Source organism: Plectropomus leopardus, chromosome 7, assembly GCF_026936395.1.
Source record: "Plectropomus leopardus strain MGB_pleo_1.0 chromosome 7, ASM2693639v1, whole genome shotgun sequence".
Classification (NCBI taxonomy): Eukaryota; Metazoa; Chordata; class Actinopteri; order Perciformes; family Serranidae; genus Plectropomus; species Plectropomus leopardus.
In genome coordinates, this window is record NC_142182.1 from 14,629,989 (window position 1) to 14,643,828 (window position 13,840).

Here is a 13,840-nt window from a genome sequence, read left to right on the forward strand (position 1 = left end):
CAAAGACACGCCGGGATATATACAATAGCACTCAGCTCACTCCCCCAGGGCATATAGGAGAGACGGCTTTAATGCCCACTATTCATAACAAATAATAGTATGTAGCGGTTTAGCTGAGCTGCTTTGCTGAAAAGTAAGTGCTGAACGAATGATCAAATGATACATGTTATATGTCGGTTATTCCCTCTGTGGCTACGACAGGAATGTCATTTTATGAAATCTCTCCATCTGAATTCACAGAGGGCATTTAGATAGTGTCTCTCTACCTATCTCATCTTTCTCTTCCCACTAGTAATTTAGGAACGAGGAGAAAGTGGGATAAGTAGGCAGGTAAAGCGTGGAAAAAGGGGGGTTTTCAAAAGGGACAGAGGTTTGAAAAAAGATTATATGGTGAGAGATAATGAGAACTCATTTCATACAGAGGAGAGCGGCAAAAAATGCAAGACAAGGTTCATATGATCTAGATTCCAGCCTCATCAACTACTGTAATGAGGGTTTGTATAATCTGCCATCTGTCCTACAATTACATGTCTTCTGTCATTCAAGGGATGTAGTATGAGGGGAAGGGGGTGGATGTGGCTGCCGTGGATATATCGAACTGAGGAATGTGAGAGAGAGAATGAGCTGAGTTTTTCTCATCTCCTGCAACAAGCTGTCGATCATTCTCCTGACTGTAATGACGAGCCGGGAAACAGAAATCACATTTATGGCTTCTGTTTGTCTGTTTGACTGATTTGAATACAGAAAGACAGACTGATGAACAATGAAAAGAGACAAATATCACACTTCTTCTCTCGCGGCCTCCCCCTGCCTACTCATTCTCACGTTATTGTGGGAGGGTCGGAGACGACAGAAAGCTCTAATTCTTCCTCCAGTTTTTGACACTCCATGTCTTTCTGCGTGAGGAGCCAGCTGTGATCACTGCTCCCACCTGAGTAATGTGTCTGCCATGGTATCGTCTTCACTTTCCCCTTGAGTGGTAAATAATAGGCTTCCCAAATCTGCAATCTCATATCTCCAGCTTTGATTTTGTTTTTTTACAGCAGATGATGTGATAGAAAACCAGAAATTTGAGCCAGTCAGTCAAGCAGGAGACTGACATCTGTCCATCCTCCCTTTGCAAAATGCCACTGCATTTGGCTTAACACCTGCAGAATATCTGATTAACATCACTGCACATATTTATAATACATCTGGGATACATATCGTTGTTGTCAGGTGCAAACCTCATATCTCCACATTTCACTATTTTCATTTTCTATTGGTCACCCTCTACATCTATCAGTGGGGTTTTTACTCTCTCAACAAGAGAAATCTATTTAAAAAAGCTTGTAACTAAACCTCCTATCTCCATTAAAAACACAGCATTTTTTCTAATCCCTGAAAAAAATATATATACATTTTTGGAGACAGGCAGTTTGTGCCCCACAGCAGCGATATTTGTCTTTAAAGAAATACTTCACCCACAAAATGACCATTTCTGTATCAATTACTCACCCCATGTTATGCTGACTTAGTGAAGAAAACTTTGTTTTTCTTGCATGATTCCACTGTGAACAAAGAATCCAAAAAACTCTGAATTGAAGAAAATGAAGAAAATTGAATGAATTTGAGTTAAAGGGTGTCCAGGTCTAGCAACAGAAAAACTATAGCAAAACATCAATTTACAAACTCTCATAGAACTTATAGGATAATCCAAGTCTTATTTGGCCAGTCTTAGGTCCAGTACTTCCCAAACACATACCTTCTTGCTAAAACCTTGCCATTTAAAACCCTTTTGCATATGTGTTGTGCCTGAGCAACAACTCACCTCATCCATGCTTGAGACTGCTTATGCAGAAGTGTTGTAAATAGCAAAAAATACTGAGCATATAACTTAATAAATGAGACTTGAATTATTCTGCACAAGTTGTGTGAGAGTTTGTAAGTAAATGCTTTGATACAGCACTGGTGTTGTTAAACGTGGCCCCCAATTATTTCAATTCATCAAACATTTTCTCTGTTTTTGTAGTCTTAATTCACCATTGTTTTCTTCACAAATTCAACAAAAAATGAGGTGCATCACTAATATACAAATGATGATTTTGAAAATAAAGTCTTCCTTTAATGTGGAACAATACACATGGAACAAAAAACAAAAAAAAGTCATCCTGATACCAAAGTCACTGATTCCCCTTACCATTGCTTTCTTTCTGTTCACGGCTACATAAATTTGTTCATTATGCTCAAATTCTCTCTGGATCCATGTCGGCTTTTTCTGCAAATGACTGTTTATCCCTTCATAACTGGCTACTGATTGAAAAAAGTAGGCCAACTCTGTCTCACTGATCTCTATCCAGTGTCAGTGTCCTTGACATGCCAGTGTCCTTGGCGGACAGAGGTTGTCAACTCTACAGCTGCATGTCTATGCTAATCCTCAGTCACCTTTGGGTGAGTTCATCAGCTGGGAATCCTCATTTAGTTGCCAGTAACAGCTAAAACCAACCTGCCTGAACCACCACCGGGTAGAATCAGTATTAATATTATTATTAATTAATATTTCCACTTTCGCTTTATCTTTATCTCCCTTAGGGTGCACAAATTTTACACAATAAAGAGAGCAAGCCTTTTATTTTGCTTGTAAATAACAGAGTTTTTTGTGTGGCTTGTATGAATGCCTCTGGATGCCCGTGTGACCTCTGCCCAGTCTGTGACAGCTGGCATATGGCACCACTCTACCTCCACCAGCCTGAGTCTTTGCCTCTGACAGTGCCAGCTCAGTGGCCCCTCAGACCTCTGCCATCTTGGCCGTGCACCAGGAAAACAAGTTAGTGCTGGTAATTAGGACAGATAGCTGGTGAGGAAAGCAAAGAAAGAACTGCTGCGCTCCATAATTTCTGACAGCCTTGGCTTAGGTTTGACATTGCAGAAGTCTGAGATAAAAGAGGAAGAGTTTTGAGGTTATAGAGATGTATGAAACATCTGATAGATTTATACTGCATTTGCAGAATATTCACAAAACTAAATGACATGTTGCTTTATGAGGAGGCTGGAAATGAGTCAAAGAAATGGCATGTTGACTTCTACAAGTGCGCTTTGATGCTAGTTGTGCTTAATGTAAAATGTAGTTGGTGTGGTTGTTGCAAAATTTATTTCTCTCTGAGGCTGCTTTGCTTTTCCAATGCAAACCATAAATAAGACATTCTGTTTGGTCAATGAAATCATGTGCATGTATTTAAGTGCAAACGTGACGCGGCTTTTCACATACAGAATGTTAAAGAAGAGAGCTCAGAGAAAAAATTTTAAAAAAAATAAAACAGGATGTTCACGATGAAGAGTGTTGTTGTGTTCAGTCCATGACATCCATTCACATTGGTGCAATTACTCTACATGGTCCACATTCAGATAGCTCATTTGGCTGCAGTCCTAGCTTGGCTGTTTCATTTCAATGTGACTTCTCATTTTAAATTATGCCAAAAAAGCATCATCTACAATTAGATGCAGGACCCTCAATATTCAGGCAACAGATGTTTTTTAGGCCAAATGATTAAAAAAAAGACACAATCCACATGTGACAATTTACAAAGCCAAAATGATGATATTGGTCATGCCCAGCATTTTAACTGCCATTGCTTGTTGTGCAAAAAACAGTGTAATAAAATAAAGGGTTTGGGCTGCTGTCCAAAAGTCAAAGACTCAAATCATTTTATCAAGTTTTATATTTAGCTTATACTGGCTACAAACTGTATTTTATATTCACAATGCAAATGTATTTTTCTGCTGTTACTTTAGTCTTTGTGTATTGCACACCCTGTATCTACACTTTACTAAATTTGTATTGCAACTGCCAACTCATGTGGAATAAATAAATTAGCGTGTCTTGCCGCATCGCATCGCATTGTATCTTATCAGTCAGACCGCTCAGTGGACTAAGATTGTTCAAGTGAGTCTCTGTTTCTGTCTCTGGTTTTGTTTGATATCTTGTATCTGCAAAAAATGTTGTTGCACATTCCAACCTGTTGTTAGCATAGTTGGCACGCAAGGGCTTGTATCCTGTCACTGTCACCGTGAACATCCCGCTGAGCCCCGTTCTCTTACTCTTAAACTATTTATGGAGAAAAGGTACAAATTGTTGCAAATACGTATTGAACAGCTAAGTTGGGTGCAGCCCTAATAAGGACGGGGTTTATGAATGTATTTAAGCATTTAGTCATAACTTTTTAATGTACTGAGTTGCTGAGACAAAGGCAGGCTAACTCAGGAGAGACTGCTAAAATAAAACAGTCACACAACTGTAAAATTATCAGGCACATACTGTGTTCAGCCGCGTTTAATGCTGCCTTGTGCGGAAGATTACATGCATAATGCCTTGTGAAAGCAGCACGAAAGCTGAATACAAGCCAGTAAATGATAGAGAATCCTGCAAAAAAAAAAAAAGTACAGTATCACTGCAGTCAAAGTGATCTACTTGAAAGTAACTTATGCAACAGTAAATCCCAATTATCTCTCATGCTGTGTGTATGAACTGTTAGATTCTCCAGAACTACAAAGTGTGGTGTTCAGTAGAGATAGTTCAACTTTACCCCAGGTACACTAATAAATCATATTTTGCAGATTAGGCTTTCTGACACGGACACACACTGACACACACACACACACACACACACACACACACACACACACAATCCTTTAATTAAACTCTGCTGAAGAGGTTACAAATCTAGGGCCGCTTTCCTTATCACAAAACTGCTGCTTAATTGCCCTGTCTGCTGCTCCCTTTGTTACAGCAGGTCTGTAAACTACTTCAGTAAGTGAGCTGAAAAATTAGGATGAATTAAATCGTCTTGTAATCTCCAGGTCATAGGTGCCTTTAAATATAACCCGCTAATGGCTTTGTATGAAATATTATCATCCCAGCACAATAATTTATCATCATAACCGCAAGGTACATTTTGTTCATCCCATAATAGTGCCAGAGAATGACTGAATCTCTGTTTGACCTCAACTATCAACTGCTCTTAAAAGGACAAAAACAGAGTGAGACATCTGTGGCTAAATTACATTTCACATAAGGCAAAACACTCAGTTGAAATGAAAATGAAAGTTCGGTGCATGTGTGCGAGGGCTAAGCTGATGAGTTACACAAAAAGCAAAGCAACTCAAAGACCTCTGCAATTTTAATCCTTATCTGTCAGAAACGGGTTAAAAAGAAGACAATTAAGGGAGTAGTTTAAGCCTCAGTTAAAAAGAAAGGAGATAAAATAATTTGTGTTACCTCCGGTTTCCATGGCAATTTCTTGTGGCGCTGGCTGAGAAACTTCCGGATGCGGGTGTGGTCTCTTCCATCAGCCCCTCCTGTGATTGGCTCATCATCCTAAAAGAAAAAACAGCAAAGACACACTTATTCCTCTTTAACTATGAAATCAGACAGAAAGGCTGCGACTAATTATTATTTTCATAGTATATTAATCTGCCAATTATTTCTTTGATTAATTGACTAGTTATTTGGACTAAATGTCAGAAAATTGTAACAAATGTCTCAGTGTTTCCCAAAGCCCAAAATGACATCCTTAAATGTGTTGTTTTTATCACAACCCAAAGATATTCAGTTTATGGTATACTGGAAATATTCACAACCAATAAGATAGAGATTCTTTTTAATTACTTAAACCAAATAATTGATTATTCACTGTGGCATCACACACATATTTTAAGTCTCTAACTTTACATACTAGTTTAATACATTGTACTGTAGGGCTGGGTATTGTCAAGAACTTCACAATTCAATTCAAATTTACTTCAATATTGATCCATTTGCTTCGATATCAACTCAGTGTTGTGTGTTGATGTGAGTAATACCCAGGTAATTCATTAGAATACTTTCTGATATGTGTTCAATAAAGTTTGTATTATCTGTACTGATTTAGAACAAATTGAAACCAAAACTGATTTTACCATTACTTTATTCTTTACTAAATAAAAATTAAAACTAAAATAAATTTAAAGTACAGAAAAGTGCACATTTTTGCCTGATCCGAACTTAACAAAAGTAATAAACATTTATGCAGGATTTATCTACCTGTATTTGTGTGTGATCCACAGCTTTAGCGTTAACAGGATGCAAAACATCTGTGCGTGTCGGCTCAAACGGTTACGTAGGTGCGTCGTATTGTTTTAACACTGACTCACGAGGCTCACACGCGACGTAACTACTATCGACTCGGTGTATCCAAACGACGGCTTTTAATGTTGACGGCGCTGATTTTAACGACTGCTACCTCGCACCACTGTTGCCATTTTAATGAATAAACAACAGACGTTTTTGTGGGAGTCAAGCGGGGCCTCTGAACCACGTCAATCACACTCCGGCGGCACTCACACTGCCCCCACGGGAGCGGGGCGTCATTACAACGGAAATAATCGATTTCAGGATTTTATGAATCGATATTGAATTGGCAAAGAACATATTGCAATGCGTTGATGAATCGATTTTTACTATTGCATTGTAGCATAAAGCACAACGTTTTTTTAATGGTCCAGACTTTCCACACTCAGAAAATTATACATTGGTCTAATTATAATTTTAAATACTCACATACTACTGTTTTTTGTTTTTTTTTTTAGAATTTGAAGTTTTATTGATTTTGTCAGTAATAATCATTATACAAACAGGAGAAACAAAAACAACCTAAAATAAATAAAAACAGGCAGGTAACCAAACAGACATTGACACAGTAGTGCTCATTGTCTCACTATAACTTGGTGGGCATTAGCACATGACAATAATGACATAATATTGTATTACACCCTCATGTTCTTGCCAAGGTCAAGTCCCATATATATCCACTAAGGCTGTCCCATTGTTCCTTCACCATGTCATTTTTGCAGCTCAGTCTTCCCAGCATCTTTTCACATGCAACTATTTCCATCATTTGTTCCTTCCACATTTTCAGTGTAGGAGTTTCATACTACTGTTAATTGTTTCTATTACTCCTGTAATTCTATTTTATATCTTATATTTTTACACACTTTATACTCCACACACTCAGCACATTATATAGTATATATACATTATAACATTTTCTATTTTATGTGTTTACATACTGTGCTTATGCTTATTTCTTCTATAATTCTCTATTCTCGGCATCAGAGCAACTGCAGCAACTTTTTGTTTTGTTTTAGTTAAACAAAGTTTTTATTACTATAACTGAAACTTGAAACCATTTTTAATGAAAGTATATGTTAAAAGGCTCTCTTTTAAAATTAATTAAAATAAAGGTGAGATTCTCCATCCAGTTGCATTTTTTTTTCAATAGCATAGATAAGCAAATGTACAAGGTATGGTAACTGTTAATCTTCACATGCCAGTTGTCCACAAATTGTTGTCCATCTGTCCATCACCACAGCATCTGCAGATTAATTCCATGTCCCATATGTTATGATCCTCTAAGGTTAGGCACAACAAAAGACAAATAAATCTAAATTTTTTTTGTTATCATATGCTGGAATAACAAGAATTGTATAGAGTAACAATGATTGCAGGCAACTGCCTGGCAGAGATCTGCACTCAACTGAGTGCAATTCCTAGTTTAATATTTGACAACTAATCGATTAATTGTTCCAGCTCTATCAGTCACTACAAAAAAAGAGACACTGATAAAAGGAAAAGACAAATGACTGGTGGTTTTAAATATCAGTGCCTAAAAGCTAAAGGCATGAAGGCATAGATCCATCCATCCATCGCTTGTGTAACATGACGCTACACAAACCTCTCAACAAACCACATAATTGATATATGAGATAAAGCAGCATCATTACTGAAAGCCACAGCCCTTTCTAATTCATGTAAGCATTGAGCAGTGCATATTGTACATTACACACAGCTGAGAATACCATACACACACACACACACACACACGCATATAATGAAAGAACAGGCCAAAGAAACACAGGGGGAATTTCCCCAGAAGGCTACTATTAAGACCCTGTGGAATCTCCTCTTCACCGTTTACTCCTAATCCAGCGTTTGACTCGCCAAAGCCATAATCTCCAACATACTCTAACCATCCACCCTGCCGGCCAAGATCTCCTCTCCAGGGAGCCTGAACTCTCCCCCTGATCTGGGATTTAGCCCGGTGCTCAGGCCAGAGCACTGCAGGGCTCTTTCTCTGCTGCTGGCTAAGAGGCATGTTAATGTTAATGCTGTGGTGTGACGGACAGGACAGAGCAGAGAGGAGCACAAGTTTGCGGCCAGCTATGAGGAGATAAAAAAGCTGCTGGGCTCCCAGAGAAGGTACCGTGTCGCGGAGCTGGTAAGTGAGTGGCAAAGCATCCTCCATTTAGCAGGGATGTCAGAGAGGAGGCATACCTCTACTGAGACAAGCTGGAGAGGTTTTTCAGCGCCCCTGAAATGAGGGGCTTTTGTGGAGGAGGCACTGGTGTTTGCAAAAGAATCAGGGGAGGAAAAGGAAAAATCTTGAAGTGGACGAGGCAAACAGACAGAGCTGTCGGATGCCAAGCCTTTGATTACTTTTTTAACTTCCAAGGGAGCGAGATGAAAGAGGGCAGGGAAGGTAATGATGAAGAAATGCGACAACAGGCTCCCCTCCTGTCTGACACCAGAGGAGTGTAAAGTGCCTGATGTTTGTGCGTACCCAAGGACTTACAAACCTAGCTAGCACTAGTTTTTGTCTGACACACAAAAACACTGAAGGACACAACACAACATTCATATTGCATCAGCTGGAGTGGCGTGTGAAACACATGCAGCAGGAGAATAAAAGTACAAGACAGGACTCGGTGGTCAATAAAATACAAAGTGCAGATAAACTGTGAATGTTTGAAAACACTGGGAAGCTTGATTTCAACACCTGCAGCAGAATGATATTTTCTGACTCATACAATATGCTGAAAAGCTTACGTGACACTGCAACCTCAATGTTTTGGCTTTTGTCACTTCAAGCGAAGTCAGAGAGAGATGACTGGTTGCTCTGTAGAATATAATCAAATATAGGTCAAAAACCTGCATTATGTGCTCATGGAAAATGGGAACCAACAGGATAAACAGGGTGGAAATCCAGGCATTTTAAAAGTGTGAGAAACATGAAAAAATGAGGGGAAACTACATTGAAAAGCCTTTATTATAGTAGCTAGATCATTAAAAAAAAACTACAGCTGGTCTTTGTCAGGGCTTTAAAAAACTGGTCAAAAAATCAAGTCAAGTCAATTTTATTTATAAAGCCCATTATCACGAATCATAGTTTGCCAAAGAGGGCTTTACAGCATACAACATCGCACTGTCCTTGGATCCTGAACTGTAGAACCCTCAGGAAGAACAAGTGAGGAGAGATCCCTCGTCCAGGATGGACAGACGTGCAATAAATGTCATGAAGAACAATAAAATTACAGTAGTATATAACAATATGAGAGAGAGGGAGAGATGCACAGCAACAATAATGATGATAATACCATAACATCAAATATAACGATAGTAATACACATGAGTATTAATATATGTAGTTTATGATAGTATGTATATTACAAACATATTTTGTTGTTAATGTATGTGACAATAACAATCATATGTGTATAATAATAGTGGAGGTATGACTTAGAATATTGGCAATCGTAGTAGGCGTCGGTCAGCACCACAGCGTCAGTGCAACCACGACCCAGGTTATTTATCGCAATGGAGGGTTCAACAGTAATATATATATATATATATATATATATATATATATATATATGTATGTGTCCAAAAACAATTTTTAGTCTCATTTATTAGAGGTTGTCAAATAACAGAAAAGTTGTTATCCTGCATGTTTTTTGTGTGCCTCGCTTTTAAAACTGTGCCAAACTGCACAATACGTAATTGGAGTTTTCCCCACATCCTCTGATGCCACCCAACTAAACTTCTGTTTCCAGGACAATTGAAATGCATCCCTGCACTGCAGCTCATAAACTTTGTCTTTGCCCGCCGCCATTTTCATTCAAGTGCCTGATCGGTACTTTGCATGTGCAACTCTCAAGAGAGACGAAAAGTAGACAAGATGTCTCACTCCTTCGCAACTTTAATTATCAACTTTAATCAAAAAAGAAAAAAGAAAAAAGAAAGGAAAAAAAAACAAAACAAAAATTGTCTAATTATTGGCTCTTAATTCCACAAAGCACTCTAATGCAGTAAGGCTCTTGCATCGATATAACTTTAAATAGGAAGACTTTACACATTATTTAACATATTTACCTATATGGCCAATTGAAGCTTATACTAATTTATCAAAAATAGACTTAAACATCCTCCTAAGAATAAGAATGAACGTTTATGTCTGCAATTTCTGTTTCATTCAAATCACTACAGCTGTTTCCTCATTAAAACCCTCCTTTATGTTTGAGGTGTTTTTCTTGTCATCAAAGCTCAGTGTTGTTATCACTTTTCATACAAGTTGGACTGTGGATTGTCTCTGTGACACTGTTTGCTTGTTGTAAGCCAACCAAGCACCATGCAGGAGCAGGCAGTTACCTTGCCAACCGCTCAGCTTTCACTATTAGAACAGGTGCGATGACTGTTTGAATGATGATGAAGGATTATCCGTGTATAAAAGGACTTTGTGATCTGTGGTTACTGATTGGAATTAAAAGAGACAGTGTTTTAGGAATAATATGCTGCCAACTCTACAAAGAACAAACTCTAAATCACTGCTCGGGTTTTGGACTGTAATTCACACGGACACCACTTTCTCAAAGCGCTGTCTCAGCTCGATCCAACTCAAAGTCTGCTTATCGATGCAATACTAAAAGGTACAGTTAAACTCATTGACCTGAGGTTGCACAACATCCATCAGCTGCACCTCTTTTTCCTCTATAGTGTATAGCGACTTCACACTTCGGCAAGATGTTGTCATCACTTATAGCGTGCTACAAATAGTTGTAGCATTTTGCGTGACTCATTACTTTGGAGTTACAGTCTCTAATTTATAAGGAGATCTTCGTTTTCCTGGCACTATTCCCAGAACTGTGTTATCGTGTGTCGTTGATAATTGAAGTTGATGCTAAGGGGCCTGTCAGATGGCCTTATGTATTAAACATTGCATCAGGGCAAAACAGGGAATATCAATCACCCTGATGAGACTGCATATTTATCAAGTGTTTACACTGACTATTTACCTTGTTGACTTTCGCTCAAATAAAAAGACAAATGGTCTTTCAGTGTGCATTTGTCTGCTATGGGAGCAGTGCACCAGGGACAGAGAGGATGAGGGAGAGTAGCGTTTAATTACAGCCAAACTAAGTTGTTTCATGTAAGAAGACACACGGAAAGATGGATCAATAGATGAACTGTCCGACCAGTGATCTTCTATCCCTGATATCCAGCCATCACACCCATCAAAAAACTCACTGTAGTGGGTGCTAGCCTCCCAGTTGTTTCCTCCCAGACTCCCCACGTTTGTACAAATCAAACGGATGACCTTGCTGATCCTAGCCCAGGGAAACAGCTGGAGCTGAAGTCCTAGAATACCAATGAGCTTAATTAATCTCCCTTATTAAACACAAACAAGCACCAGTCTGCAGGGAGAGTGGGGGGCGCAGTGCTGGAGAGAAAGAGGAAAGGGGAAGAAAGAGCAAAGATCTGGGGCTCCTTTCACATATCTCTTCTCCCTACCCACCCACCAGGATAACCCCTGTGAATGAGCTCGGCTCAGGAGGCTCCCAAAAGTCTACATTCAAAGTTTCATTTCTAGCAACCTGCTGCATGAGAGTTAATAACCAGTGTAGAATATTTACATTATTCTCACTTTTTGATTGACATAAACCACTACGAAGATGTTCAGTATGTTAATTAGTCCCTCCATAACAACATAGAGGGTTGCCTTTTTTTTATAGTTTTGCTGAATCAACAGTGGCTCCTGGTGCCTGAATGATCATTGTTTATGTAAAAAGGACTTTTGCATGGACAGTCGAATGCCTGGACGAGTGGCGCGCCTGGGCAAGGGTGTGGACTCTGCTTCACGGAATGCACAAGCAGACTTCAGATGACACAGAAGTGTTTTAAGAAGTTGTTTTTGTTTTAAGCATGTTATTGGAAATTACTGAACGTACCACTGGATAAATGAGACTTGGATTAAAGTGCAGAAGCTGCATTAGAGTTTGTAAACGGATGTTTTGATATAATTTTGCTGTCGTTAAATGCAGCCCCCATTTATTCCAGTGCATCAAAAATTCAACATAACACAGGAGTAGTATCTGATAAAGAAATTGTTGTTTTGTGGGTGAAGTATTCCCTCAATATGTGTATCTGGAGGCAAAGATACCTGGGTGTTATTTACAGGAGCAATGACTAATGGCAATGATTCATCACCAAAAAGGAAAACTTGTGATGAAAGCTGCTCCCATCGGTGATGGGGATGTTTATAAATCATAATGATGATTTTGATACAGAATACATATATTTGGTTATTGTGCTTGACAATTTGACACTATCTCACCATGGACCAGCCATTTCCAATCAATGTGACAACATGGCTGTGATGCATCAGCTGAAAATCTACAAAGAGAAATGCTACATGAAATGTGAAATGAAGGAAGAGATGGAAAAAGAGAGTAAATAAAAAGTAGCAGATTGGAGAATAAGCAACACAACACACGACAGATGAACAGAGACAAATACAGAAGGGAAAAAAAAGGTGAACAAACGCACAATAAATAGGTGGAAAAAAAGCACGACTGAGAGAAGATCTTTGATAGTGCACAGTGCCAGTCTACTTCTCAGAAATCCCTCTGGCACAGCGAATGTCTGAAGCGACTACGGACTGCCAGAATCTCTTTCCCACCTCTCTTTACTGAATAGACTAAACAGACCAGTGTCTGCTGCTTGGTTTCAGAACAGTACCACAAAGCTCTGTGAAGTATTACACACTCACCAGCACTGTGGATCTGTATGTGATGTGACTACAACTGAAAAAGATGGATTTTCTTTTTCACATTTCTCCGGACACACCAGATACCATACAGTAGATATGAAGTTTCTTTACTACACAGTTATAAAAGTATAAAAGCAACTTGTTGTTGTGTAACATCCTGCTCCATCATGCCCTTTGGCACAATGGTTTGAAATGAATAATCTGGAGCTACGTTTATTCAAAACAAAGCTAAAATTGGGACAAAGACTACTTCTCATGGTCACAGCAAGACCTTTTACTGCCACTCACAGATATTCACATCAACCACTCCACGTTATAAAAAAGCCTGCAATAGTAATCAAACATTGGACAAATCCAGCACATTACCCAAGGTGAATGATGCTGTTGCCCTCATCTGAAATGATACAAAAATCTGAAGATCTCATTCAGAAAAGTAAACATAGGTAAGTTTTGAATCAATGCTCAGCATTTACAGTGTGGTTAAGAAAACAAAACTTGATTGAAGAGACCTCAAACTTTTAGGAAGATGAGATGAAGATCAATGTGCAAGGACCACTGCAGTGTTTCACATGCTGCCTTCCAAGGGTCTATAAGTACAAAAAAAGTGCAGGAAACAATGAGGAAACCTGTTTTCAAAAAGGCTCTGCAAAATAAATTAAGGAAGGGAATTGGACAAAGACGGAGATGATGTGGCTAACTTTTATTTCTCTAGTTCATGCCTTAGAGGACCGATTATCCAACCTCAACACACGGAGGTAGCTATTAACCGAAATGCCCTCGCAAGACTCTTGTTGAGATTCATAAGCATGTTTGAGCAAGTCCTTGAATACTCTCGTGGGAAAAGGAGCACGATAAGACTCAAGGTGATTATCAGTAATGTCTACAGTGTGACACAAGTGCACCTGAACCGTTACCATCCACGAATAAGCTCACCATGGCAACAC

At 38.9% G+C, this 13,840-nt stretch overlaps 1 protein-coding gene across 1 annotated transcript in view; it reads right to left on the reverse strand.

The window, feature by feature from the left end:
* The window catches only part of b4galnt4a (beta-1,4-N-acetyl-galactosaminyltransferase 4a), a 165,271-nt gene that overhangs the window by 69,085 nt on the left and 82,346 nt on the right, over nt 1–13,840 (reverse strand). The window contains exon 3 of the mRNA XM_042495373.2: nt 5,255–5,353. Coding sequence (XP_042351307.2) covers nt 5,255–5,353 — 99 coding nt within the window. The remainder of the gene's footprint in view (nt 1–5,254; nt 5,354–13,840) is intronic.